General features: G+C 45.4%; 1 protein-coding gene across 1 annotated transcript in view; it reads left to right on the top strand.

Annotated features, from left to right (window-relative positions):
- LOC310702438 (uncharacterized protein) overlaps positions 1-24,576 on the top strand; it is a gene marked incomplete at its 5' end in the record, with an annotated part of 50,907 nt that overhangs the window by 2,001 nt on the left and 24,330 nt on the right. Inside the window, 3 exons of the mRNA XM_083493913.1 lie at positions 5,059-5,169; positions 7,793-7,876; positions 10,427-10,531. Of these exons, the coding sequence (XP_083350039.1) occupies positions 5,059-5,169; positions 7,793-7,876; positions 10,427-10,531 (300 nt within the window). The remainder of the gene's footprint in view (positions 1-5,058; positions 5,170-7,792; positions 7,877-10,426; positions 10,532-24,576) is intronic.

Below are 24,576 nucleotides of genomic sequence, written 5' to 3' on the forward strand. Positions count from 1 at the left end.
CACCCGCTCTTCCTAGCCAAGCTGCGAGGCTCCTTCCTCTGGCTGGAGAGAGTCTCCTCCTCCGAGGAGCAGATGTGCCCCTTGGATCAGAGCCAGTTCTCCCTCAGTCAAATCCTCTCCTCATCCCTTTCTCCCATCCCAACCAAGCCCTGTTTCTCAGCCTGAACCTTGTCTGACCCCTCAAAGCCAACCCTAACGCTCCCCCAGAAGCAGCCCTGTTTATTTTCCCTCCACCCCCTTCTGGCTGGCTGGCTGGGTAGCCAATCAGAGAGAGGCTTCAGCCCTCTGTTGGAATTTCTGAGCCTGGCTCTGCTGTCTGTCACACACAGCAGCTGCAGCCACAGCCAGAACCATCCCTTCAGTTTTCAAAATGCAAACTAGATCTACCGTAGGTCATTTGAGCACTAGGATTCTTTAGCACTGCTGAGGCATTGCTCATCCATAACCAGCCTCGAAGGTCCGGGGGTTCCTGCCTTCCCCCACCACTACCTCATCCTGAGCTCTATCGGGGTGAAGGCGGTCCAATCTGATTGCAAGGCGCCGACCCATTAGTAGTTCAGCGGGGCTCCGGCCAGTCGTTGAGCTGGGGGTGCTGTGCTGTGCTAGAAGGAATGTGGCAAGGCGGTACTCCCAGTCCCTTGCGTCATGCAGCGGAGGGTGTCCTTGGTGGTCCGCACCATGCGTTCTGCTTGGCCATTGGTGGCAGGGTGGAACGGCGCCGAACGGATGTGGCGGATGGCGTTCTGTGCTGTGAAGGTTTGGAATTCTCCTGACGTAAATGCAGTCCCGTTGTCTGAGACGAGAGTGTCAGGGAGCCCGTGGGTTGCAAACAGCCTGCGTAGTACCCGGATGGCTGCGGACGTGGAAGTGGATGGTACCAGTGCGACTTCCAGCCATTTGGTGTAGGAGTCCACCACTATGAAGAATGTCTTCCCTTGAAAGGGGCCAGCGAAATCCACATGCAGGCGTGACCATGGTGCTCGGGCGGACTCCCAGGACTGGACTGGGGCCCTTGGGGGATCTGGGCGGGATTCTTGGCAGGCCTGGCAGTGTTTGACCCAGGCCTCTATCTCTCCATCGATCCCCGGCCACCACACATAACTCCTGGCAAGGGCCTTCATTCTTACTACCCCTGGATGTGTCTCGTGTAGGGCTGTGAGAACCCTTTTGCGGAGGGGCTGGGGAACAACGACCCTGCTTCCCCATAACAGGCACCCCTTGTGGGCCGACAGTTCATGTTTGCGGGTTGTGTAGCCGGCGAATTCTGGCCCGGGGCTGCTGCTGGGCCATCCCCTCCACACCCAGTCCAGGACCCGGGAGATGACCCTATCTTTCTTGGAATGGTGTGCAACTTCTTGTGCCTGAATGGGGCGGTCGGGAAGCAGCTCCAGGCTCATAACCTCTTGTGTAGGTGCTGGGTCAGGGCCTGTTTCCGGTAGTGGTAGCCTGCTGAGGGCGTCCGCATGGCCCATCGCCTTCCCCGGGCGGTGAATCAGTGCATACTGGTAGCTGGCAAGGAAAATTGACCACCTGAGGACGCGAGGAGACAGCACTTGGGGGGTCTGCTTTTCGGGAGCAAACAAGCCAAGCAACGGCTTGTGGTCAGTCACCACGGTGAAGGGCCGCCCGTACAAGAAATCATGGAATTTTTTTACTCCCTTCACGATTGCCAGACCCTCCTTGTCGATTTGTGAGTAGTTCCGCTCGGTTGCGTTGAGTGTCTGGGAGAAGTACGCCACCGGTACCTCTCTTCCATCCGGGAGTTGGTGCCCCAGGACAGCGCCAATGCCATAGGGTGAGGCGTTGCATGCTAGCACCACCGGCAGCCTCTCGTCGAAGTGTGCCAAGACAGAGTTTGAGACAAGCAAGTCCTTGACTGCCTGGAATGCAGCCTCCTGGCGCTGGTCCCACACCCAAGGGGCCCGCTTGTCCAGGAGTCTGTGTAGGGGCTCCGCTACCGCCGCCTTGTGGGGAAGGAAGGAATGGTAAAAGTTCAATAGTCCCAAGAAGGCCTGAAGTTCAGTCTTGCTCTTGGGCGCTGGGGCATCACAAATGGCCCGTACCTTGTCCCCAGTTGGGTGAACCCCTTCTGCGTCCACCATAAATCCCAGAAAGTCCACCTGAGGCACTCCTAGTAGACATTTTTCCCGCTTCACCTTGAGACCCGCCGTCCGGAAACGGTGCAGAACGGTGCGGAGGCGGTCCTCAAACTCCTCTGGTGTGGGCCCGGCAATCAACACATCATCGAAGAAGGGGGTGACGCCAGGAATCCCTTTAAGGAGAGAGTCCATTAGATTCTGGAATATGCCTGGTGCCACGCTGACCCCGAATTGCAGCCGCTTTACCCTGAACGCTCCTCTGTGCGTCACAATCGTCTGTGCCTCTGCTGTGGCCTCATCTACTGGCAGCCCGTGAGCTCCGTAGAGTTGCCTTGGTGCGTTGGGGCCCGGGACCTGGGGCTCTTGGGTTGGTCATCTGATGCCTGGTGTCGGGTGGGCCGTGCCCGACACACCCGGGCGATGTGTCCCAATTTTCTGCACTGCCTGCACTCTGCGTTGCGGAAACGGCAGGTCCTCCTCTCGTGACTCTCCCCGCAGCTTGCGCAGTTTCCTCCTTCTCGTCGAGGCAGCTGTGGTCTGTGCGCTGCTTGAGTGCGCTGCTGTACTCGGTGCACCTCCTCCCTGTCGGATCCTGAGTCGTCGGTGAGGTCTTCGTGGTGGACCCTCGGTTGGGATGGCAGGCTCGGCCGTGCCTCTTGCGTCGACCTCTCGGCAGCTTCCGTTGCCAGGGCCTCCTCCAGAGCGACCTGGAACGTTAGGTCCTTCTTAGCGTAGAGGCGTCGTTGCAGCTTCTCATCCTTCAGGCCACCGACGAGGCGGTCACGAAGCATGTTCTCCAGCTCTGAGAAGTTGCAGAACCGGGCGGCTTGGCGGAGAGAGGTCACAAACCCAGTTATGGTTTCCCCAGGGGCTTGTCGCTTTGCGTAGAAGGCATTTCGACGAGCCACCACTGAGGGCTGCGGCGAAAAGTGCCCCTTCAGCTGTTCCATTATTGTTTTGTATGGAACAGTAGCGACGTCTTCAGGCGCAAGGAGCGCCCGGGCGATTTCAAACGTCTCCTCTCCGCAGACGCTGAAGAATATCGCCCTCTTCTTGGCGTCTTCTTCGTCGGTGACCCCTTTGGCTTCTAGGAGGAAGGTGAAACGGGAGGCGTACGCTTCCCAGTCTCCAGATGCTGGGTTGAATGGCGAGAAGCTGCTGTTGGCTGCCATTCTGAGTTCCTTGTGTCCCGGAGCTGAAGCCTGGATCCACGGTGCGAGGCAGCGTTGCGGCAGGTGGCGGTGCTGCGGTGCTGTGTGTGGCAGTCAGCTCAGCGGGATCCCATCCTCGTCGCCAGTGAAATATACTCAGAGTCGCAAAGTGATTTCATGCTCTTTGTTCAGCTCATAGTGGTGAGGAGGAATGAATGAATGTCCCCTCACAGTATCTGCTTTATATACATTATTTACACAATGGGCTGCACATGATTGGCTAATTCCGGAATTCTACTGTAAGCCAATCAGGTTGTGGATTTACTTCTATGTGGAGCAGGATTGGGTGGTTCCTGCCAACCAATCATACTGCTGCATTGTTCTAGGACCAATCAGACTGCTGCATTCTGAATCCTATTGTTCTAGGACTAATCAGACTGCTGCAATTTGGATCCTATTGTTCTAGGACCAATCGGACTGCTTCAGTTTGGATCCTATTCAACTCAGTACATAACAAAGCAGAATTACAGTTATGCTTCCACACAAAATCTATAATAAAATCCATGTGTAATACTTAAAACACCACTGGCAAGATAACATAAGCCCCATTTAGGTTTAAACCAATCCTGATTTAAAATAAATGGCAATATATAAGGCACTACACATTGCACATTTCATCTGAAGTTGTGTAGTTGGCTTCCTGGGCAACTTGCTGGCTTCCAAAAGCGAGTAAACATTGCTACTAAAAGCATGTCTAAGCAAGTATCTGAAGTTCCTAAAAGGTACAGCATCACCTGATGTTTCATGGGGGAGGGGGTGTACTTACCTTCTGTCGCTTGCAGATTTTAACCACATGAAGCATCTTTGGGATAAGATCTTCCTTTGTCTCTACAAGGCAAGGCAAGTTGAGGAAACCACTGCCATAAAAGTTTAAACTCGGGGCTAAGAGTCCCAGAACCATAAAACTACATAGCTTGGGCAAAATATTTACATGTGTGCTTAAAACCACAGAGGGCAAACAACGAGCTACAATCTTAAACCTGGGGGGAATCTCATAATTGCACAGATAATCTAAACTGACTGCATTTACACCCATCCATTCATTGTTTTATTCCTTAGCCGCCTTTCAGTAGTTAAAACCATATGAAAAAACACATAATTACAAGTACAAAAATGTAATGTAATAATAAACAATAAAACATCAGATTCTTGTTATAAATACCCTGTTAGTGATAACATGAATATGCAAAGAGTCCCCCCCCCATGAAGTAGACAGCAGATTTTCTCCAAGTGGTGCATGTATCCTGCAGCTTAAGTATGTTAGTTATGTTTGGGCCACCTTAAGCACTGAGGTAGTCGTCTGTTCCCCATCCAACTCCAACCTTCATTTCCCTCTATAAATGATACTGTTCTAAAGATGGATGGAGAACCCTTGGCCCTCCAGATCTTCATGGCCTTCAGTTCCCAGCAGGCTCATCAGCCTAGCCAGTGGTGAGACATGTAGTCCCAGCAACTCTTTGGAGGGCCACAGGTTCCCCATCCCTGTTCTAGAATGGGCAGTTCAGCAAGAGGTAGGGATCACACCTGATTATTTAGTTATGAGGATTCCCCCATTACTTTTAGCAGTTGACATCTGAGAAGAACCTGAACTTTATAAAGAACATTCTTTATAGGCTTCTAAACACACTGGCATTTCTGCAAATGGCAGTTCTAGTTGGTTGGTCGCGGTAGGGTGGGAAAAGCCATCTGTGCAGAAAGTTTTCATTGTTTATGCTTACTTTAATGTGTTTGGTTGTTGTTTTTTCTAGACTGATTCAGCAACATCTTTAGATAGTGACAGCTCAGGAGAAGACTGGCTTATAAAAGTTTGCTGTCCAAAAGCCCGGCATCGATATCGTAGATACGCCCAGGCAAAAAAGGTCGATATTTTAGTAACCTGACTTTAATGTATCTAAGACTTGAGAAGAGGACAGCAATGTGTATGAACCTTTGTGACACAACAGTTCTCAGTGTGCAACCTGGATAATTGGGTATTGGGTTGATTTAGTAAAGAACTACATAATTGCTCGAATTCTTCCTCTATATTTAGATTTTGCTTTTAAAAATTAGTCAAATTCATGTGTCACATATACTCAACATGCAGTGGGGATAAACTCATTCCCTCTTGCTCTAAACTCCTCCTCGATCCAGTTGACCGGTGCAACTTGGACATAACAAGTAGTAATGCTTATGCATATGCAGTTCAAAGTATAGCATATTAAGTACTTTTAAACAACAACACTGAATATTTCAAAATAAATTTAATGTGATACATGAAAATGTAGGAGATACCATGAAATTCCCATGTCATACGAACATAAGATTCCTGGATCTGGCCAGTCAGATGTCTGTGGGAAACCTGCAAGCAGCACATGGGCATGTGAGCACTTCCCTCTCCTGAGAGCTTTTCTAAAGACTTCCTACTCGTAGAATTTAGCTCCTGAGTTAAAAGTTTTTTCTAGATTTGGGTCATAGCACACAATGCCCTTACTGCGCCCTTACTATTCTGTCTCACTGTTTATTTTAATAAACTTATTAACTTAAGGGGCTCTACTTACCCTCTTCTTGCACATCTGCTTAATTCGCCTGGATGCTGTGTCAGCTGGGGCTTCCTGTATCTTGTGAGCATAAAGTAGTAAGGGCTGTGCCACGTCAGATGCACACACACAATATCTCCAAGCATATAGTATGATTTTTAAAAAACAGATAGTCTGATTTTTTTTAAGCATCTGATTTAATAATAATATTTTTTTTATTTATACCCTGCCCTCCCCAGCCAAGGCCGGGCTCAGAGCGGCTTACAAGCAATAATAAAAACAAGTTGAATGATTACAACTTAAAAACAAAATTAAAATACAACATTAAAATATTGAAACATTAAAATATTAAAATGTAGCCTCATTGCAGGAGGAGAAGGAAAGGAAAAAAGAAAGAGAGGGAGGGAATCAAATTGGCTCCAAGCCAAAGCCAGATGGAACAACTCTGTCTTACAGGCCCTGTGGAAAGGAATCAGATCCTGCAGGGCCCTGGTCTCATGAGGCAGAGCGTTCCACCAGGCCGGAGCCAGAGTTGAAAAGGCCCTGGCTCTGGTTGAAGCCAGTCTAACTTCCTTAGGGCCTGGGACCACTAGGGTGTTGCTATTTATGGACCTTGAGGCTCTCCGTGGGGCATACCAGGAGAGGCGGTCCCGTAGGTACAAGGGTCCTAGGCCGTGAAGGGCTTTAAAGGTCAAAAGCAGCACCTTAAATCTGACCCTGTACTCCACCGGGAGCCAGTGCAGTTTGAAAAGCACTGGGTTTGAAATGCTCCCATGGCAGAGACCCCGTGAGGAGCCTCGCTGCAGCATTCTGCATCCTCTAGAGTTTCTGGGTCATCTTCAAGGGCAGCCCCGCGTAGAGCGAATTACAGTAGTCAAACCTGGAGATGACCGTCACATGGATCACTGTGGCCAGGTTAGGGCAGGAAAGGTAAGGGACCAACTGCTTGATGCGGCGAAGGTGGAAAAATGTCGCCTTGGCTGTTGCTGTAACTTGTGCCTCCATGGAAAGGGAGGCGTCAAGGATTACACCCAAACTCTTAACGGAAGGCAATGGCACTAATTGGGCCCCCGCAAGAGAAGGGAGTTGGTCCCTCATCCCCATGCCATCCCGACCCAGCCATAGGACCTCTGTCTTCGAAGGATTTAGTTTCAATCGACTCCCACGAAACCATCCAGCCACAGCTTCCAAGCATCTGGTCAGTGTGTTCGGGGCTGAGTCGGTGTGGCCATCCATCAGCAGATAGAGCTGAGTGTCATCAGCATATTGGTGACAGCCCAGCCCAAAGCTCCGGATAATCTGGGCAAGGGGGCGCATAAAGATGTTAAAAAGCATCGGGGAGAGAATTGCGCCCTGCGGCACTCCACACACCAAGGAATGGTGCGACGACATTTCCCTCCCTAGTGGAAAGACAATTTTTCTAGTCTGATTTTTAAAAAATTCCTACTCCCAACCCTCACTTTATTTTCCTCAGTGCTTGGTTGTCCTGTGAAGGTGAAAAATATTGGCATTTTTTCCAAGCCAATTAAATCATCTTTTTAATGACTGAAATAAACTAAGTTTATACTCTTGGGGCAACATGCGGTGATATACAGTATGTCCATTTGTTCAATGGAAATTGGCTTGTGCAACTTGATTTTCAGTTTCTCTTCTGCATCTAGCCCCCTTGCATGCTAGAGGAACGTTTGAGGGGGTTGGGAGGGTTCAGGAGGGATGAGAGGAAAGAGAAACCCACTTGTGTGAGCAGACACTTGCATTACATTGGCTCTCACCCTTTTTTAAGAAACACACTTGTTTTGAGGAAACTGGGAAATCCCTTGGAACTTAAAGCTCATCAGCCTATCGCTGTGAGACCTTTCCTGCTCACTCTTAAGTCAGAAGGATGTGACAAGGAGACATACTCTCAAGTAAGCATTGCCTTAGATGGTTTTTTTACTTTAAATTTATCCAGCAAATATCATTACAGCCTACAAAGACTGGATTCTCGCATTTGGATAAAGAAGAGGATTTTATAGCGCTTACAGAATGGATGCCTATTACACCTTACCAGGTACAGAAGTTCAAATGTTTTCTTGAAGAAATGCAATAAAGCTGATGCATTCTGAATTCCAGACACAACTGATTCTTAATTTTTGATGGATATGATGGAGGTAACAGTGCATCAGTTCATAAGAGCCTTCTTCTGTTTGCTTTTCCTTTCTTTCACAGTATTTAAGATTTGTGTTATATATGTCGCCACAATGCTTCTAAAATTTTCAAAAATGCTATCCCTTCTGTGCCTGTGCCTGACTTGGGAGAGGGATTTCAGAGAGCACTGTTACTTAGTTTCCTACTGATCCCATGAAGCAATCCTCTGTATCTTGTTTTATGTTGTGTACTGCCCTGAGATCTATGGATGATGGGAGGTATACAAATTTAATAAACAACAATAACATTAAAGAGACAGAATGTAGAACAGGATGCGCCACAAAACTTCATCTGCCCAGGAAATAGCATATGGATATGTCTTTGTGCACCTTTGGGTGGAAAATCAGTCAACACATTTTACAGTGGTACTTCTGGAAGCGAATGGGATCCGTTCCGGAGCCCTGTTCGCATCCAGAAGCGAACGCAACCCGCGGGTCGCAATTTGCCGCTTCTGTGCATGCGCGTGACATCATTTTGACCGTCTGCGTATGCGCAAGCAGCGAAACCTTGAAGTAGCACACTCCGTTACTTTTGGGTCTCCGCAGCACGCAACCTGTAAATACTCATTCCGAAGCTACTTCAACCCGAGGTATGACTGTATAAGTACAGTGGTACCTTGGGTTACATGCACTTCAGGTTACAGATGCTTCAGGTTACAGGCTCCGCTAACCCAGAAATAGTACCTTGGGTTAAGAACTTTGCTTCAGGATGAGAACAGAAATTGCACGGCAGTAGCGCAGCGGCAGGTGCCATTAGCTAAAGTGGTAACTCAGGTTAAGAACAGTTTCATGTTAAGAATGGACATCCTGAACGAATTAAGTACGTAGCCAGAGGTACCACTGTAAACTAAACTGGCAATTGACGCTAGATGACAAGAAGGAGCTGGATACTGTTAAAAAATAATCTATCTACTAATTTGTTAAATATTCTTTATCTCCTGTTGTGTGAAGGGAAACAGATACAAGTTAAACAAATGAATTTTCAGAAATCTGTTGTGGCTAAGGCTGGTGACAGATGGATGCTAGTGTTTTTAGAGTTGGTGATTTGGAAATGAATTATGGTTTGTTGGTTGTTTATACATTTAACTTTCAACTCAACAAATAGGTTTTACAGGTTTTGTGTTGATTACAAAACTTGGAACATCTGTATGAAAGTGTTATAAGTGAGGCAAATTAAACATGGGAAGCTGTAATTCTTTCCACCCACTTTCAGCTCCCTTAAGGACTATTTATTTATATGTTTAAAACATATACAGTGGTACCTCGGGTTACAGACGCTTCAGGTTACAGACTCCATTAACCCAGAAATAGTACCCCGGGTTAAGAACTTTGCTTCAGGATGAGAACAGAAATTGCGCAGCGGCAGCGGGAGGCCCCATTAGCTAAAGTGGTGCTTCAGGTTAAGAACAGTTTCAGGTTAAGAATGGACCTCCGGAACGAATTCAGTTCTTAACCCGAGGTACCATTGTATTAGCCATTCTTTGGTTGTAGCTCCCAGAGAATCTAAAAAAAAAAGCATAAAAATTGAGATGTGGTAATGCAATCATTTACAGTGGTACCTCGGGTTACAAACTTAATTTGTTCTGGAAGTCCATTCTTAACCCAAAGCATTCTTAACCTGAGGCACGCATTCCCTACATATGTAGGCCTCCCGAGGCCCCAGAAGCAGATTGCATTCGTATCCCGGGGCAAAGTTCGCAACCTGGGACATCTACTTCCGGGTTTGTGGAATTCGTAACCCGAAGCGTTCGTAAGCAGGACTGTTCGTAACCCGAGGTACCACTGTACAGCTATTTAAATCTTATGTGATAGTTACATAGCAACACTGTTAAACTAGTTTCTTATGTATCATTAAAGATGTATTGCATGTTTGTGCTGTAATTGGCCTGTTTCATAGTTTCTCAGAACTATAGCAGAAGACGAGAATTTTGGGAAGCACTGTATGTGTGCATTGTACTTCTAAGATACAGCACTTAATATTTCCATAACACTATGCCAAGTACATTCTGCTTAGTCACCTTATCTAATTTCTGCATATCCATTGCTGTTATGCCATGTTCTTTCAGGTAGAAAGAACTTCTAGGGAATAAAGAAAAACATCTCAAAGAATTGAATAAGTTGGAATTGAGGACTGATGTCACAGTCCTATGACCTAACTTTGGAACACTTATTGTCTATTGTAGAGAAGTTCTGTTGAACTAAGTACTGGTTCCCCATTCCACTCAGTAGCCTACAAGATACATATACTTTTAGAGTGAGTTATTAGAAAGTTGACGTCTGGCTTGACAAGCTGTGATCTGGAGCTGTTGAGAGGAGCCAGTATATTTTTTAAAGGCCTCTGAATATTTTTGTTTGTTAAGACTAGTGGGCTCTCCCCCCCCCCCCTTTTTGCTAATTCAACATTCTCATACTAGGTCTATCCTGGAGTGCCGAGGCAGGAAAGTACAGACTTGGAGTGGCTCATAAGACTTCGCTGTCCAAGGGCCCAAATGGAGCAGATGAGGGCGGAGCGAAAGCAAGTGAGTCACTAGGTGCTTAACGTGAGACTATATCCACTACTTTGGCAGTGTACTATCACAAAATATGTAGTGCTAGCAGTGCAAAACAGTTAAAGCAGCATTTCATTTTGATTTAATTAAGTTTCTTAAAAAATTGATAAATCTAAAACTCCCATTGTGAGGTCAACTTATCTAAACATAAGTAGCCAAATTCCTTAGCTAGAAATGTAAAAATTCTTTACATTTCAAAAGAGCCAACGGGGGCTAGAGTGATGGACTAGGACCAGGGAAAGCAGGATTTGAATCCCCACTCCGCCCCAAAGATCACTGGGTGACCGTGGGCCACTCACGGTCTTTCAGTCTAGCCTACCTCACAGGGTCACTGTGAGGATAAAATGGAGAGGGGAGGGGAAAGTGTGCGCACCACTTTGAGGTCCTTTGAGAAAAGGTGGGATATAAATAATCTGGGGAAATTTTCCTTACCCTGCTCAGAAGGGTGATCTTCATATTTACAAGCAGGCATAACACAATGGCTAATGAACTTCTTTGGGAAATTTCCAGATGAAAAGTTGTATATAAGTACTTGAAATAAATAAGAAAAATAATGTACTGAGCTAAGCACTTGTGTCCTGGCTTTGAATGTTACCTCTGCCATGACTGCATTACATGGCCTTGGACAAGCTTTTCTCTCTCAGCCTCAGACCCCCATCGGCCACAGGGGGACAACAGTGATTGCAAGAAATTATAACCTATTCAAAGTACTGTACAAATGCTGAGCATTGTTATTGAGGTGCATGCTTTTCCTGTTAATGGACTGTCAGCTCCATCGGTGGCTAAGCTAAGGCAGTTATATATTGAAGGCAATTTATATAATTACTCTTCATGTCGAAAAAGAGTTCTGTTTAGTTTCCAAATGTTTGTAGTAGCAGAGCAATGCACAATATTTTATTTATTCACAGTGTTTATGTGGTTACTTTGGAGGTCAAACAGTAGTCTTCTTCTTGTTTTTGTTGTTTAGTCGTTTAGTTGGGTCCGACTCTTCGTGAACCCATGGACCAGAGCAGGCCAGGCACTCCTGTCTTCCACTTCCTCCCACAGTTTGGTCAAACTCATGTTTGTAGCTTCGAGAACACTGTCCAACCATCTCGTCCTCTGTCGTCCCCTTCTCCTTGTGCCCTCCATCTTTCCCAACATCAGGGTCTTTTCCAGGGAGTCTTCTCTTCTCACGAGGTGGCCAAAGTATTGGAGTCTCAGCTTCAGGATCTGTCCTTCCAGTGAGCACTCAGGGCTGCTTTCCTTCAGAATGGATAGGTTTGATCTTCTTGCAGTCCATGGGACTTGGTTGGCAAGATGATGTCTCTACTTTTTAAGATGCTGTCTAGGTTTGTCATTGCAAGAAGCAGGCATCTTTTAATTTCGTGGCTGCTGTCACCATCTGCAGTGATCATGGAGCTCAAGAAAGTAAAATCTCTCACTGCCTCCATTTCTTCCCCTTCTGTTTGCCAGGAGGTGATGGGACCAGTGGCCATGATCTTCGTTTTTTTGATGTTGAGCTTCAGAGCATATTTTGCACTCTCCTCTTTCACCCTCATTAAAAGGTTCTTTAATTCCTCCTCACTTTCTGCCATCAAGGTTGTGTCATCTGCATATCTGAGGTTGTTGATATTTCTTCCAGTAATCTTAATTCTGGCTTGGGATTCATCTAGCCCAGCCTTTCGTATGATGAATTCTGCATATAAGTTAAATAAGCAGGGAGACAATTTTGAACCAATCAGTTGTTCCATATACAGTTCTAACTGTAGCTTCTTGTCCCACATAGAGATTTATCAGGAGACAGATGAGGTGATCAGGCACTCCCATTTCTTTGAGAACTTGCCATAGTTTGCTGTGGCCGACACAGTCAAATCATAGAATCATAGAATCATAGAGTTGGAAGAGACCACAAGGGCCATCGAGTCCAACCCCCTGCCAAGCAGGAAACACCATCAGAGCACTCCTGACATATGGTTGTCAAGCCTCTGCTTAAAGACCTCCAAAGCAGGAGACTCCACCACACTCCTTGGCAGCAAATTCCACTGTCGAACAGCTCTTACTGTCAGGAAGTTCTTCCTAATGTTTAGGTGGAATCTTCTTTCTTGTAGTTTGGATCCATTGCTCCGTGTCCGCTTCTCTGGAGCAGCAGAAAACAACCTTTCTCCCTCCTCTATGTGACATCCTTTTATATATTTGAACATGGCTATCATATCACCCCTTAACCTCCTCTTCTCCAGGCTAAACATGCCCAGCTCCCTTAGCCGTTCCTCATAAGGCATCGTTTCCAGGCCTTTGACCATTTTGGTTGCCCTCCTCTGGACACGTTCCAGTTTGTCAGTGTCCTTCTTGAATTGTGGTGCCCAGAACTGGACACAGTACTCCAGGTGTGGTCTGACCAGAGCAGAATACAGTGGCACTATTACTTCCCTTGATCTAGATGCTATACTCCTATTGATGCAGCCCAGAATTGCATTGGCTTTTTTAGCTGCCGCGTCACACTGTTGGCTCATGTCAAGTTTGTGGTCAACCAAGACTCCTAGATCCTTTTCACATGTACTGCTCTCAAGCCAGGTGTCACCCATCTTGTATTTGTGCCTCTCATTTTTTTTGCCCAAGTGCAATACTTTACATTTCTCCCTGTTAAAATTCATCTTGTTTGCTTTTGCCCAGTTCTCTAATCTGTCAAGGTCGTTTTGAAGTGTGATCCTGTCCTCTGGGGTGTTAGCCACCCCTCCCAGTTTGGTGTCATCTGCAAATTTGATCAGGATGCCCTTGAGTCCATCATCCAAAAATGCTTTTGCGTAGTCAATGAAGCAGAAGTAGATGTCTTTCTGGAATTCTCTAGCTTTCTCCATAATCCAGTGCATGTTTGCAATTTGGTCTCTGGTTCCTCTGCCCCTTCGAAATCCACCTTGCACTTCTGGGAGTTCTTGCTCCACATACTCATAGAATCATAGAGTTGGGGGGCTTCCGGAGGCGGCGCGAAATGGCAATGGCGGTCCTCTTTACACTGTGAAGAGGGGCTCCGCGGAAAAGGGTCGTCCGCTACGGCAGAGCGGAGACCCGCTAAGAAAAACCACAGGTAGAGTGAGCCTGTGGTCGTGGGACTCGGCGGGCACCAAGAGCTACCTCGGAAACGAAGAAGGGACCCCGTAAGGGGCTCTGGAACGTGGAGGGGGTAGCGGTGCTGTGAGTTCATCGCTCTTTCCGCGGAAGTGAAGCCGCACGGCTGCTGCTGATGAGTGCTGACCTTTCTTCTTTGAATATTCGATTGGAAACAACATACTCGTGAGTAAGAATCTCAAGATTTCTGAATCTAAACTTGTGAAATTTGGCTGAAAGCGGGAGACGTTAAAAAGGAAGTCCGTCTTCCGGCTCTGCTTAAAGTATCAAGCAAAGACTCATAAAAGCTGAAGCGCTGAGAGGGGTTTTTAAAAGAAGCTGGAACATACCCTGCAAATTCGGATTTGATTGCCTAGAAGTAAAAAATTGCATTTGTGTAAATGGACATAGATCGATACCTTTTCTCCTCTTTTTGGTGGATTACAAAGTTTTGAGAACCCAGCCCTCGGGCTGCCTGGATACAAAAGAACCATCAGACTGCGGTAACTGTATACAAAGTTAAAATGTTACATTCGGGCTATTTTGTAAGATACAAATAAGGAACTGTTGCATGCACCATTGTTAAGAACTTTCATTTTGACTTGGGTAAATTTCTGCAAGTTTAAAGTGAACTTTAATGGTTTCTCCTCCTTTTTTCTTTTTCCACTTTTACTTGGGAACTTAATGGTGGAAACTTTTCATTCTCTTTTCTAACTTTTGGGGAGCTCCCCCTATTGGACTGTGGAATATCTAGTCTCTGAGAACTGCTGGTTGTTTTGCAAATCTTCTGCTTGGATGTTTATATCCTGGACTGCCTTTCCCATGGGATTTACAATTTGACCTTGATACTTGGACAGCTGTGGAATGAGTGGCGCTGCAAAAACAAGGGCTGCCAAAAAAGCAAAACAAACTGAACTGTTGCAATCAACTTTGCCTGTGCAGCCACGCAGATCATCTGTCCCAATTGTTACAGGCCTGCAAGAAGGAGAATCTAAACAGCCAGCTTTTGGGGATATGGCTTCAGGAGGGCTGGACCCAGTCTCTAAAGAAATATTGGACCAGCTGGCAGCTTTAAACAAGAAAGCTGATGAACAGGCGACTAAATTTGACCAAGTGACAGCTACAATTAACAAATTGACTGACCAAGTTGCCCAAAATACACAGGCAATAGGAAATATTCAAACAACAACGGCAGAAAATCGAAAATTAGCTGAAGAAGCAAATTTAAAAGCAGAACAAAATAAAAAGAAGATAGAGGAAGTAAGAGGGGAAGTAAGACCACTGACCAGACAGATCAATGAACAGCAAGCTTATCTGTCCATGGCAGAATTGAAAAATCGGGAAAGCAACCTCAGGCTGAGAAATATACCAGAACTTGAGAAAGAAGATTTGATTGGTTTTTTGACAGCAGAAATATCAAAGTTCTGGGGCCTAGCAGAAGAGAAGGACTTCAAAATTGTCACCGCCTTCAGATTGGGAAGAGTGGCGAAGAAGGACAAACCAAGAGATTGCTTGATCATTTTGAGATCTAAGCAAGAAAAAGACAATATACTCGGCCTACACTTTAAAAACTCACTGGTGATCCAGGGAAGGACAGCAGAAATCTTCAGAGACATACCGAAACAACTTCTGGATTTAAGAACTACATATAAAGATCTTGCAGGACTATTGAGAAACAACACAATCCCCTATAGGTGGGAATTCCCTCAAGGACTATCTTTCAACTTCAAAGGGAAAAAAGTAAGAATTAGAACAGCAGAGGACCAAGAAAAGTTCCTGAACGACCACGGGGAGGACCTTCGGAAAGGAGTAGCAGGAGCTTGGCCACCACCTCCGCCTGGCTCAACACCTGACCCACCTCCAGACGTAGACGACAAGGGAGACATCCCTATTGGTTGACAAATTGATTCAGGGTGTCTCTGCAACTTCTTAGTTGGAACATTCACAGTGCAAATTCCCCCGAGAAAAGAAAAAGGATCTTTCACATATTGAGGAAAGAACAATTGGACATTATTTGTTTGCAAGAAACACATGTGACTAGGCTCCATAGGAGAGTTTTAATTAATAAAAGACTAGGCCAAGAATTTATTTCATCAGATAAGGTTAAGAAAAGAGGGGTAGTGATTTATGCAAAGGAGAACCTATCACCAAAGTTTTTGTTTAAAGACGAACAAGGAAGAATTTTGGCGATTGAAATACAAACACAAGGAGAAAAATTTCTGATTGTAGGAATATATGCACCAAATGAGGGGAAATCGGAATTTTACAAGAAGCTGCATGAGATAATGCTGGACCATATTGACTATACTAACATCATTTTGATGGGAGATATGAATGGGGTGGTCTCCACCTATATGGATAAGTCACAAAACCAAAACTTGACTAAAGATGGCAGACTACCTAAAACTTTTTTTGAACTAACAGACAATATGGACTTGACTGACATATGGAGGACAAAGAACCCATTAGGAAAAGAAGGGACATTCTTTTCTGAGGCCCACCTATCATGGACAAGAATCGACCAAATCTGGATAACTAGAGGACTGGCACCTAAGACTAAAAAAATAGAGATCTGCCCCAAAACTTGCTCCGACCACAACGCCTTGAAAATGGAATTGAGACTCACGTCAGCTGGATCCTTTAGATGGAGAATGAATGACACCTTGTTTAGAGATCAGGAGATTGTTAAGAAGGCCCAAAAAACGTTGAAGGATTACTTTGAGATAAATTTGAACACTTCGGTGGAAAAGAGAACAATCTGGGACGCGAGCAAAGCCGTTATGAGAGGGTTTCTGATCCAACAGAATACTATCAAGAAAAAACTCTGGAATGGGAAAAAAGATAAGATACTAGAGAAGATAAGAGATGGTGAAAAGAGGCTTAGGCTTAATCCAAAGTCAAAAGAAGTGCTAAGAGAAATTAAATTTCACCAAACACAATATGCGAAATTGATAAATCAAGAAGTTGAATGGAAAATTAAACAAATGAGACAAAGATTGAATCAGCAAATAAATGTGGAAAATTACTAGCATGGCAGTTGAAAAAGAGACAAAAATTGAACTTTGTTACCAATCTGGAGGTTGAAGGAGAAAGTATCCAGAAACCAGAAGAAATTAGAAAGTGTTTCCAGAGATATTTTAAAAAATTATTTACTCAAGGACCTCAGGCAGAGATTGAGATAAGCCAATTTATAAAAAGTAATGGACTCCCAAAACTATCTCAAGATAAACAAACAATCCTGAATTATAAAATAACACAGCAGGAAATTGAAAGTGCCATTCAGAATATGCAATTAGGTAAATCCCCAGGCCCAGATGGACTTACCTCCAAGTATTATAAGACACTAAAGGACTATTTGATCCAGCCACTAATGGAGGTATGTAATCAAATTATGGAGGGGAAGGGGGCACCAGAATTGTGGAAAGAAGCTTTCATCACTTTGATACCAAAAGTGGAATCTGAAAAGACTCAACTTAAGAACTACCGTCCCATCTCACTCCTGAACGTGGATTACAAAATTTTTGCTGATATCTTGGCAAGTAGATTTAAAAAAGTTTTAAATGAAGTAATTCATAAAGATCAAGCAGGCTTTCTCCCTGGTAGACATTTGTCTGACAACACTAGGAATATTATCGATGTTTTGGAGCTACTGCAGACAAATATGAATACGAAGGCAGTGTTAATTTTCATAGATGCAGAGAAGGCCTTTGACAACATTTCTTGGAAATTTATGAAGGAAAACTTGGAAGGGATGGGAGTGGGAAGGGCGTTCCAAAATGGTATAGAAGCAATCTATTCAGAGCAAAAGGCTAAATTGATAGTGAACAATGTGGTGACGGAAGAGTTCAAAATTGAAAAAGGGACACGACAGGGGTGCCCCTTATCACCTCTGTTATTTATCTCTGTCCTGGAGGTGCTGCTGAATTTGATTAGGAAGGACCAGCTGGTGGAAGGAATACAGGTCGGAGAGAAACAATATAAACTGAAAGCTTTTGCAGATGACTTGGTCTTAACATTACAGGAGCCAGAACCTAGTACAAAAAGAGTTTTAGAATTAATTTATGAGTTTGGTCGGGTGGCGGGATTTAAGCTGAATAAACAAAAAACTAAGGTTTTGGCAAAAAATCTGACACCTTCAGAAATAGATGGGTTCCAGAAGGAAACGGAGTTAAATGTGGTCAAAAAAGTGAAATACCTGGGGGTCAATTTGTCTGGCAAAAATTTGAATTTATTCAAGGATAACTATGAAAAATGTTGGTCAGAAATCAAAAAGGATTTAGAAATTTGGTCAAGACTAAAACTTTCCTTGTTGGGAAGAATCGCAGCCGTAAAGATGAATGTATTGCCAAGGATGTTGTTTTTGTTTCAAACCCTGCAGATCGTGGACAGAGTGGAATGTTTTGGAAAGTGGCAGAAGGATATTTCGAAGTTTGTCTGGCAGGGCAAAAAGCCCAGAATAAAATTTAAAATACTAACAGACGCAAAAGAAAGAGGGGGATTTGCCCTGCCGGACTTAAGGTTATACTATGAGGCTGCATCCTTCTGCTGGATGAAGGATTGGTTTTTATTAGAAAACACTGATGTCCTAGATCTGGAAGGGTTTAACAACGCTTTTGGATGGCATGCATACTTGTGGTACGACAAGGTAAAGGTTCACAAATTGTTTAAAAACCATATTGTCAGGAGAGCTTTATTTAATGTCTGGACCAAATATAAGGACTTACTTGAAAATAAGACCCCGAGGTGGCTTTCACCAATGGAGGCAAAGGCCTCAAAAAGACTTAATATGGAGGTTGGCTGGGCAAAATACTGTGAGATAATAGAAAAAATTGGAGACAATTGGAGGTTGCAGAGTCTTGAAAAATTAAAAAGCAAGGTGCGAGACTGGTTACATTATGCCCAAATTCAAGAGACTTTTAAAAAGGATAAAAAAATTGGTTTCCAGGTGGAAAAATCGAAACTAGAGACAGAATTACTTGAACCAAAGACGAAAGTGCTTTCAAGAATGTATAACTTGCTGCTTAAATGGAACACTCAAGATGAGATAGTTAAATCAGCCATGATAAAATGGGCTCAAGACATTGGGTACAACATTATGTTTGAAGACTGGGAAAGGTTATGGACCACCGGTATGAAATTCACGGCATGTAATGCCTTGAAAGAAAACATTATGAAAATGATATATAGGTGGTACATGACCCCAGTCAAACTGGCAAAGATATATCATTTGTCTGATAATAAATGTTGGAAATGTAAGGAGGCTGAAGGAACATTCTTTCACCTCTGGTGGACATGCCCGAGGGTGAAGGCCTTCTGGGAAATGATTTACAATGAGATGAAAAAGGTATTCAAGTATACCTTTCACAAGAAACCAGAGGCCTTCCTCCTGGGCATTGTGGGCCAGAGAGTGTTAAAGAAGGATAGAACTTTCTTCTTATATGCAACTACAGCAGCAAGAATTCTTATAGCTAAACATTGGAAGACACAGGAGCTACCCACGCTGGAAGAGTGGCATACGCAACTGATGGACTACATGGAGTTGGCCGAAATGACTGGCAGAATCCGAGATCTGGGAGAAGAAACAATAGAAGAGGACTGGAAAAAATTTAAGGACTATTTACAAAAACATTATAAGTTACATGAATGTTGAGAATTTGCTAAGTTTTGGGAAAATTAGCTTCAGCAATTAAACTTGAAAATGGTGGAAACTAAGTTATAACCATGAAAAGACCAAAGTTTAGAGTAATGTTTGTTTTTTAGGATTGATGATGGGAAAAAAGACTTAACAACAAGTACCCTAAATCTAAAATATAATTAGACGAAAGTACAAAAAACGCATGAAACAAGGTAACAAGTTGCTGTTATTTTTATTGTAAAGAATGCAGGGTGTGGAGGATGTGGGGAAGTCCAGTAGATTATGAAAAATTGTTTGGATAATATGAATATTTTCTTATTCTAATTTCTTCTTCTTTTCTGTAAAGTCGCTTTTGATGAGTTACTGACTATGTATTTGACCCTGGAAAAAAGCAATAAAAAATATTATAAAAAAAAAAGAATCATAGAGTTGGAATAGACCACAAGGGCCATCGAGTCCAACCCCCTGCCAAGCAGGAAACACCATCAGAGCACTCCTGACATATGGTTGTCAAGCCTCTGCTTAAAGACCTCCAAAGGAGACTCCACCACACTCCTTGGCAGCAAATTCCACTGTCAAACAGCTCTTACTGTCAGGAAGTTTTTCCTAATGTTTAGGTGGAATCTTCTTTCTTGTAGTTTGGATCCATTGCTCCGTGTCCGCTTCTCTGGAGCAGCAGAAAACAACCTTTCTCCCTCCTCTATATGACATCCTTTTATATATTTGAACATGGCTATCCTATCACCCCTTAACCTCCTCTTTTCCAGGCTAAACATGCCCAGCTCCCTTAGCCGTTCTTCATAAGGTATCGTTTCCAGACCTTTGACCATTTTGGTTGCCCTCCTCTGGACACGTTCCAGTTTGTCAGTGTCCTTCTTGAACTGTGGTGCCCAGAACTGGACACAGTACTCCAGGTGAGGTCTGACCAGAGCAGAATACAGTGGCACTATTACTTCCCTTGATCTAGATGCTATACTCCTATTGATGCAGCCCAGAATTGCATTGGCTTTTTAAGCTGCCGCATCACACTGTTGGCTCATGTCAAGTTTGTGGTCAACCAAGACTCCTAGATCCTTTTCACATGTACTGCTCTCAAGCCAGGAGTCACCCATCTTGTATTTGTGCCTCTCTTTTTTTTGCCCAAGTGCAATACTTTACATTTCTCCCTCTTAAAGTTCATCTTGTTTGTTTTGGCCCAGTTCTCTAATCTGTCAAGGTCGTTTGGAAGTGTGATCCTGTCCTCTGGGGTGTTAGCCACCCCTCCCAGTTTGGTGTCATCTGCAAATTTGATCAGGATGCCCTTGAGTCCATCATCCAAGTCGTTGATAAAGATGTTGAATAAGACCGGGCCCAAGACAGAACCCTGTGGTACCCCACTAGTCACTCTTCTCCAGGATGAAGAGGAACCATTGATGAGCACCCTTTGTGTTCGGTCAGTCAGCCAGCCAGTTACAAATCCACTGAGTGGTAGCATAGTCAAGACCGCATTTTACCAGCTTCTTTACAAGAATATCATGGGGCACCTTGTCGAACGCCTTGCTGAGACATACTGCTTAAGCCTGCCTTGTAGAATTTTAAGCATTACCTTGCTTGCGTGTGAAATGAGTGCAATTGTGCAGTAGTTGGAACATTCCTTGGCACTAACCTTCTTTGGGATTGGGATGTAGACTGATCTTCTCCAATCCTCTGGCCACTTCTGAGTTTTCCAAATTTGCTGGCATATTGAGTGTAGCACCTTAACAGCATCATCTTTTAAAATTTTAAATAGTTCAGCTGGAATACCATCACTTCCACTGGCCTTGTTATTTGCAGTTCTTTCTAAGGCCCATTTGACTTCACTCTCCAGGATGTCTGGCTCAAGGTCAGCAGCCACACTACTTGGGGTATACGAGCCATCCATATCTTTCTGGTATAATTCCTCTGTGTATTCTTGCCACCTCTTCTTCATGTCTTCTACTTCTGTTAGGTCCTTACCACTTTTGTCCTTTATTATGGTAATCTTTGTACGAAATGTTCCTTTCATATCTCCAATTTTCTTGAACAGATCTCTGGTTCTTCCCATTCTGTTGTTTTCCTCTATTTCTTTGCATTACTCGTTTAAGAAGGCCTTCTTGTCTCTCCTTGCTATTTTTTTGGAAATCTGTATTCAATTTCCTGTATCTTTCACTATCTCCCTCGCATTTTGCTTGCCTTCTCTCCCCCGCTATTTGTAAGGCCTCGTTGGACAGCCACTTTGCTTTCTTGCATATCCTTTTCATTGGGATGGTTTTTGTTGCTGCCTCCTGTATAATGTTGCAAGCCTCCATCCATACTTCTTCAGGCACTCTGTCCACCAAATCTAAATCCTTAAACCTGTTTCTCACTTCCACTGTGTATTCATAAGGGATTTGATTTAGATTGTATCTTACCGGCCCAGTGGTTTTAACTACTTTCTTCAGTTTAAGCTTGAATTTTGCTATAAGAAGCTGATGATCTGAGCCACAGTCAGCTCCAGGTCTTGTTTTTGCTGACTGTATAGACCTTCTCCATCTTTGGCTGCAGAGAATATAATCAATCTGATTTTGATGCTGCCCATCTGGTGATGTCCATGTGTAGAGTCGTCTCTTGTGTTGTTGGAAAAGCGTGTTTGTGATGACCAGCTTGTTCTCTTGACAGAACTCTATTAGCCTTTGCCCTGCTTCGTTTTGAACTCCAAGGCCAAACTTGCCAGTTGTTCCTTTTATCTCTTGACTCCCTACTTTAGCATTCCAATCCCCTATAATGAGAAGAACATCCTTCTCTGGTGTCATTTCTATAAGGTGTTGTAAGTCTTCATAGAATTGGTCAATTTCAGTTTCTTCAGCACCAGTGGTTGGTGCATAAACTTGGATTACTGTGATGTTAAAAGGTCTGCCTTGGATTCGTATTGAGATCATTCTATCACTTTTGAGATTGCATCCCAGTACAGCTTTTGCCACTCTTGTTGACTATGAGGGTCACTGTCAGGGAAGAGTTAGAGTTAGAAGATTCCAGTTTCCCAGAGGGAGAAAGCATTCCCCAAGGGGGGAAGGAGAGCAGTGAATCTAATAGAAGGGAGCAAGAGGAACAAGAGGGAGGGACCGGCTGTTTCCAGGAAAGGCAAGGGTTCAGTTCTAGCTCAGATTGGGAGGAGGGGAGATACAAGCCAGCTCTAGCCAGGAGGGTAGGAAAAAGAGCAGGAAAGCGAAGGGAAGGGCGCCTTCGCCATTTTGAGAGTGGCTGGTCACCGAGAAGCAGAGCTCAGAAGGTATCTGAAATAAGTGACTCTGAGGAATAATAGTTAAGAACCGTTTATAAGATTGTTTTGTTAATACACAATAAAAAGTTATAAAAGAACAAGAAGCATTTGTGTGGTGATCTGAAGAGGACAACGACCAGGCCTGACAGTCACTCCATTTCTTTTATGGGATTCTTGCCCACAGTAGTAGATATGATGGTCATCCGAACTGAATTCGCCCATTCCCGTCCATTTTAGTTCACTGATGCCCAGGATGTCAATATTTATTCTTGCCGTCTCATTTTTGACCACATCCAACTTACCCAGGTTCATGGTTCTTACATTCCAGGTTCCTATGCAATATTTTTCTGTACAGCATTGGACTTTCCTTTCGCTTCCAGGCATATCCGCAACTGAGCGTCCTTTCGGCTTTAGCCCAGCTGCTTTATCAGCTCTGAATCTACTTGTACAGTGGTACCCCACAAGACGAATGCCTCGCAAGACGGAAAACCCGCAAGACGAAAGGGTTTTCTGTTTTGGAGGCGCTTCGCAAGACGAATTTCCCTATGGGCTTGCATCGCAAGACGAAAGCCCATAGGGAAATGCTGGCGGTCGGGAGCAAAGACTTTTGCCCACAGCCGGCCTTCAGAAGAGGACCTCTTCTGAAGGCCGGCGGGGGGCAAAAGTCTTTGCTCCCCCCCGCCTGCCTCCCCCCCCCGCCTGCCCTGGGCGATCTTAAAATGCTGGCGGGCGGGAGCGAAGCGTTCGCTGCCGACCCCCAGCATTTTAAAATCTCCAAGGGACAGCAGAGAAGTCTCTGTCCCGGGGAGATTTTAAAATGCTGGGGGTCGGGAGCGAAGCGCTGCCGACCCCCAGCATTTTAAAATCTCCCCATGTCCCGGGAAGGTTTTAAAATGCTGGGGGTCGGGAGCGAAGCGCTGCCAACCCCCAGCATTTTAAAATCTCCCCGTGTCCCGGGAAGGTTTTAAAATGCTGGGGGTCGGGAGCGAAGCGCTGCCGAACCCCAGCATTTTAAAATCTCCCCGTGTCCCGGGGAGATTTTAAAATGCTGGGGGTCGGCAGCGCTTCGCTCCCGACCCCCAGCATTTTAAAACGCTGTTCCGAAGGGGGGGCGGGGACACCTGCCCCAGCCGCCCCACTTCGGAAAGCTGTTCCGAAGTGGGGAGGGGGGCGGGGACACCCGCCCCAGCCGCCCCACTTCGGAAAGCTGTTCCGAAGTGGGGAGGGGGGGCGGGGACACCCGCCCCAGCCGCCCCACTTCGGAAAGCTGTTCCGAAGTGGGGAGGGGGGGCGGGGACACCCGCCCCAGCCGCCCCACTTCGGAAAGCTGTTCCGAAGTGGGGCGGGGGGCGGGGACACCCGCCCCAGCCGCCCCACTTCGGAAAGCTGTTCCGAAGTGGGGCGGGGGGCGGGGACACCCGCCCCAGCCGCCCCACTTCGGAAAGCTGTTCCGAAGTGGGGCGGGGGGCGGGAACACCTTCTGAAGGCGGGCAGGGGGCGAAAGTCTTTGTCCCCCCTGCCTGCCTTCCCAGGGGCTTTTAAATCGCCCCGGACAGCGGAGAAGTCCTCCGCTGTCCGGGGCGATTTTAAAATGCCGCCCGCCAGCATTTTAAGATCGCCCCGGACAGCGGAGAAGTCCTCCGCTGTCCCAGGGTTTTTTAAGATGCTGGGGGTGGGAAGAAAAGCCCTTGCCCCCCCCCCCAGCCTTCAGAAGAGGTCCGGGGACAGTCTGTCCCCGGACCTGGTCTGAAGGCGGTTTCCCTAGGAACGCATTAATTGATTTTCAATGCATTCCTATGGGAAACCGTGCATCGCAAGACGAAAAAACCGCAAGACGAAGAGACTTGCCGAACGAATTAATTTCGTCTTGCGAGGCACCACTGTACTTGTCCTCCGCTCTTCCTCAGTAGCATGTTGGACGCCTTCCGACCTGAGGGGCTCATCTTCCAGCATCATAACTTTTATATGCCTGTTGTCTTTGTCCATGGAGTTTTCTTGGCAGGGATTCTGGAGTGGCTTGCGGGTTCCTGCTCCAGGTGG

This window comes from Podarcis liolepis (genome assembly GCF_965112155.1).
Source record: "Podarcis liolepis genome assembly, chromosome: 3".
NCBI lineage: Eukaryota > Metazoa > Chordata > Lepidosauria > Squamata > Lacertidae > Podarcis > Podarcis liolepis.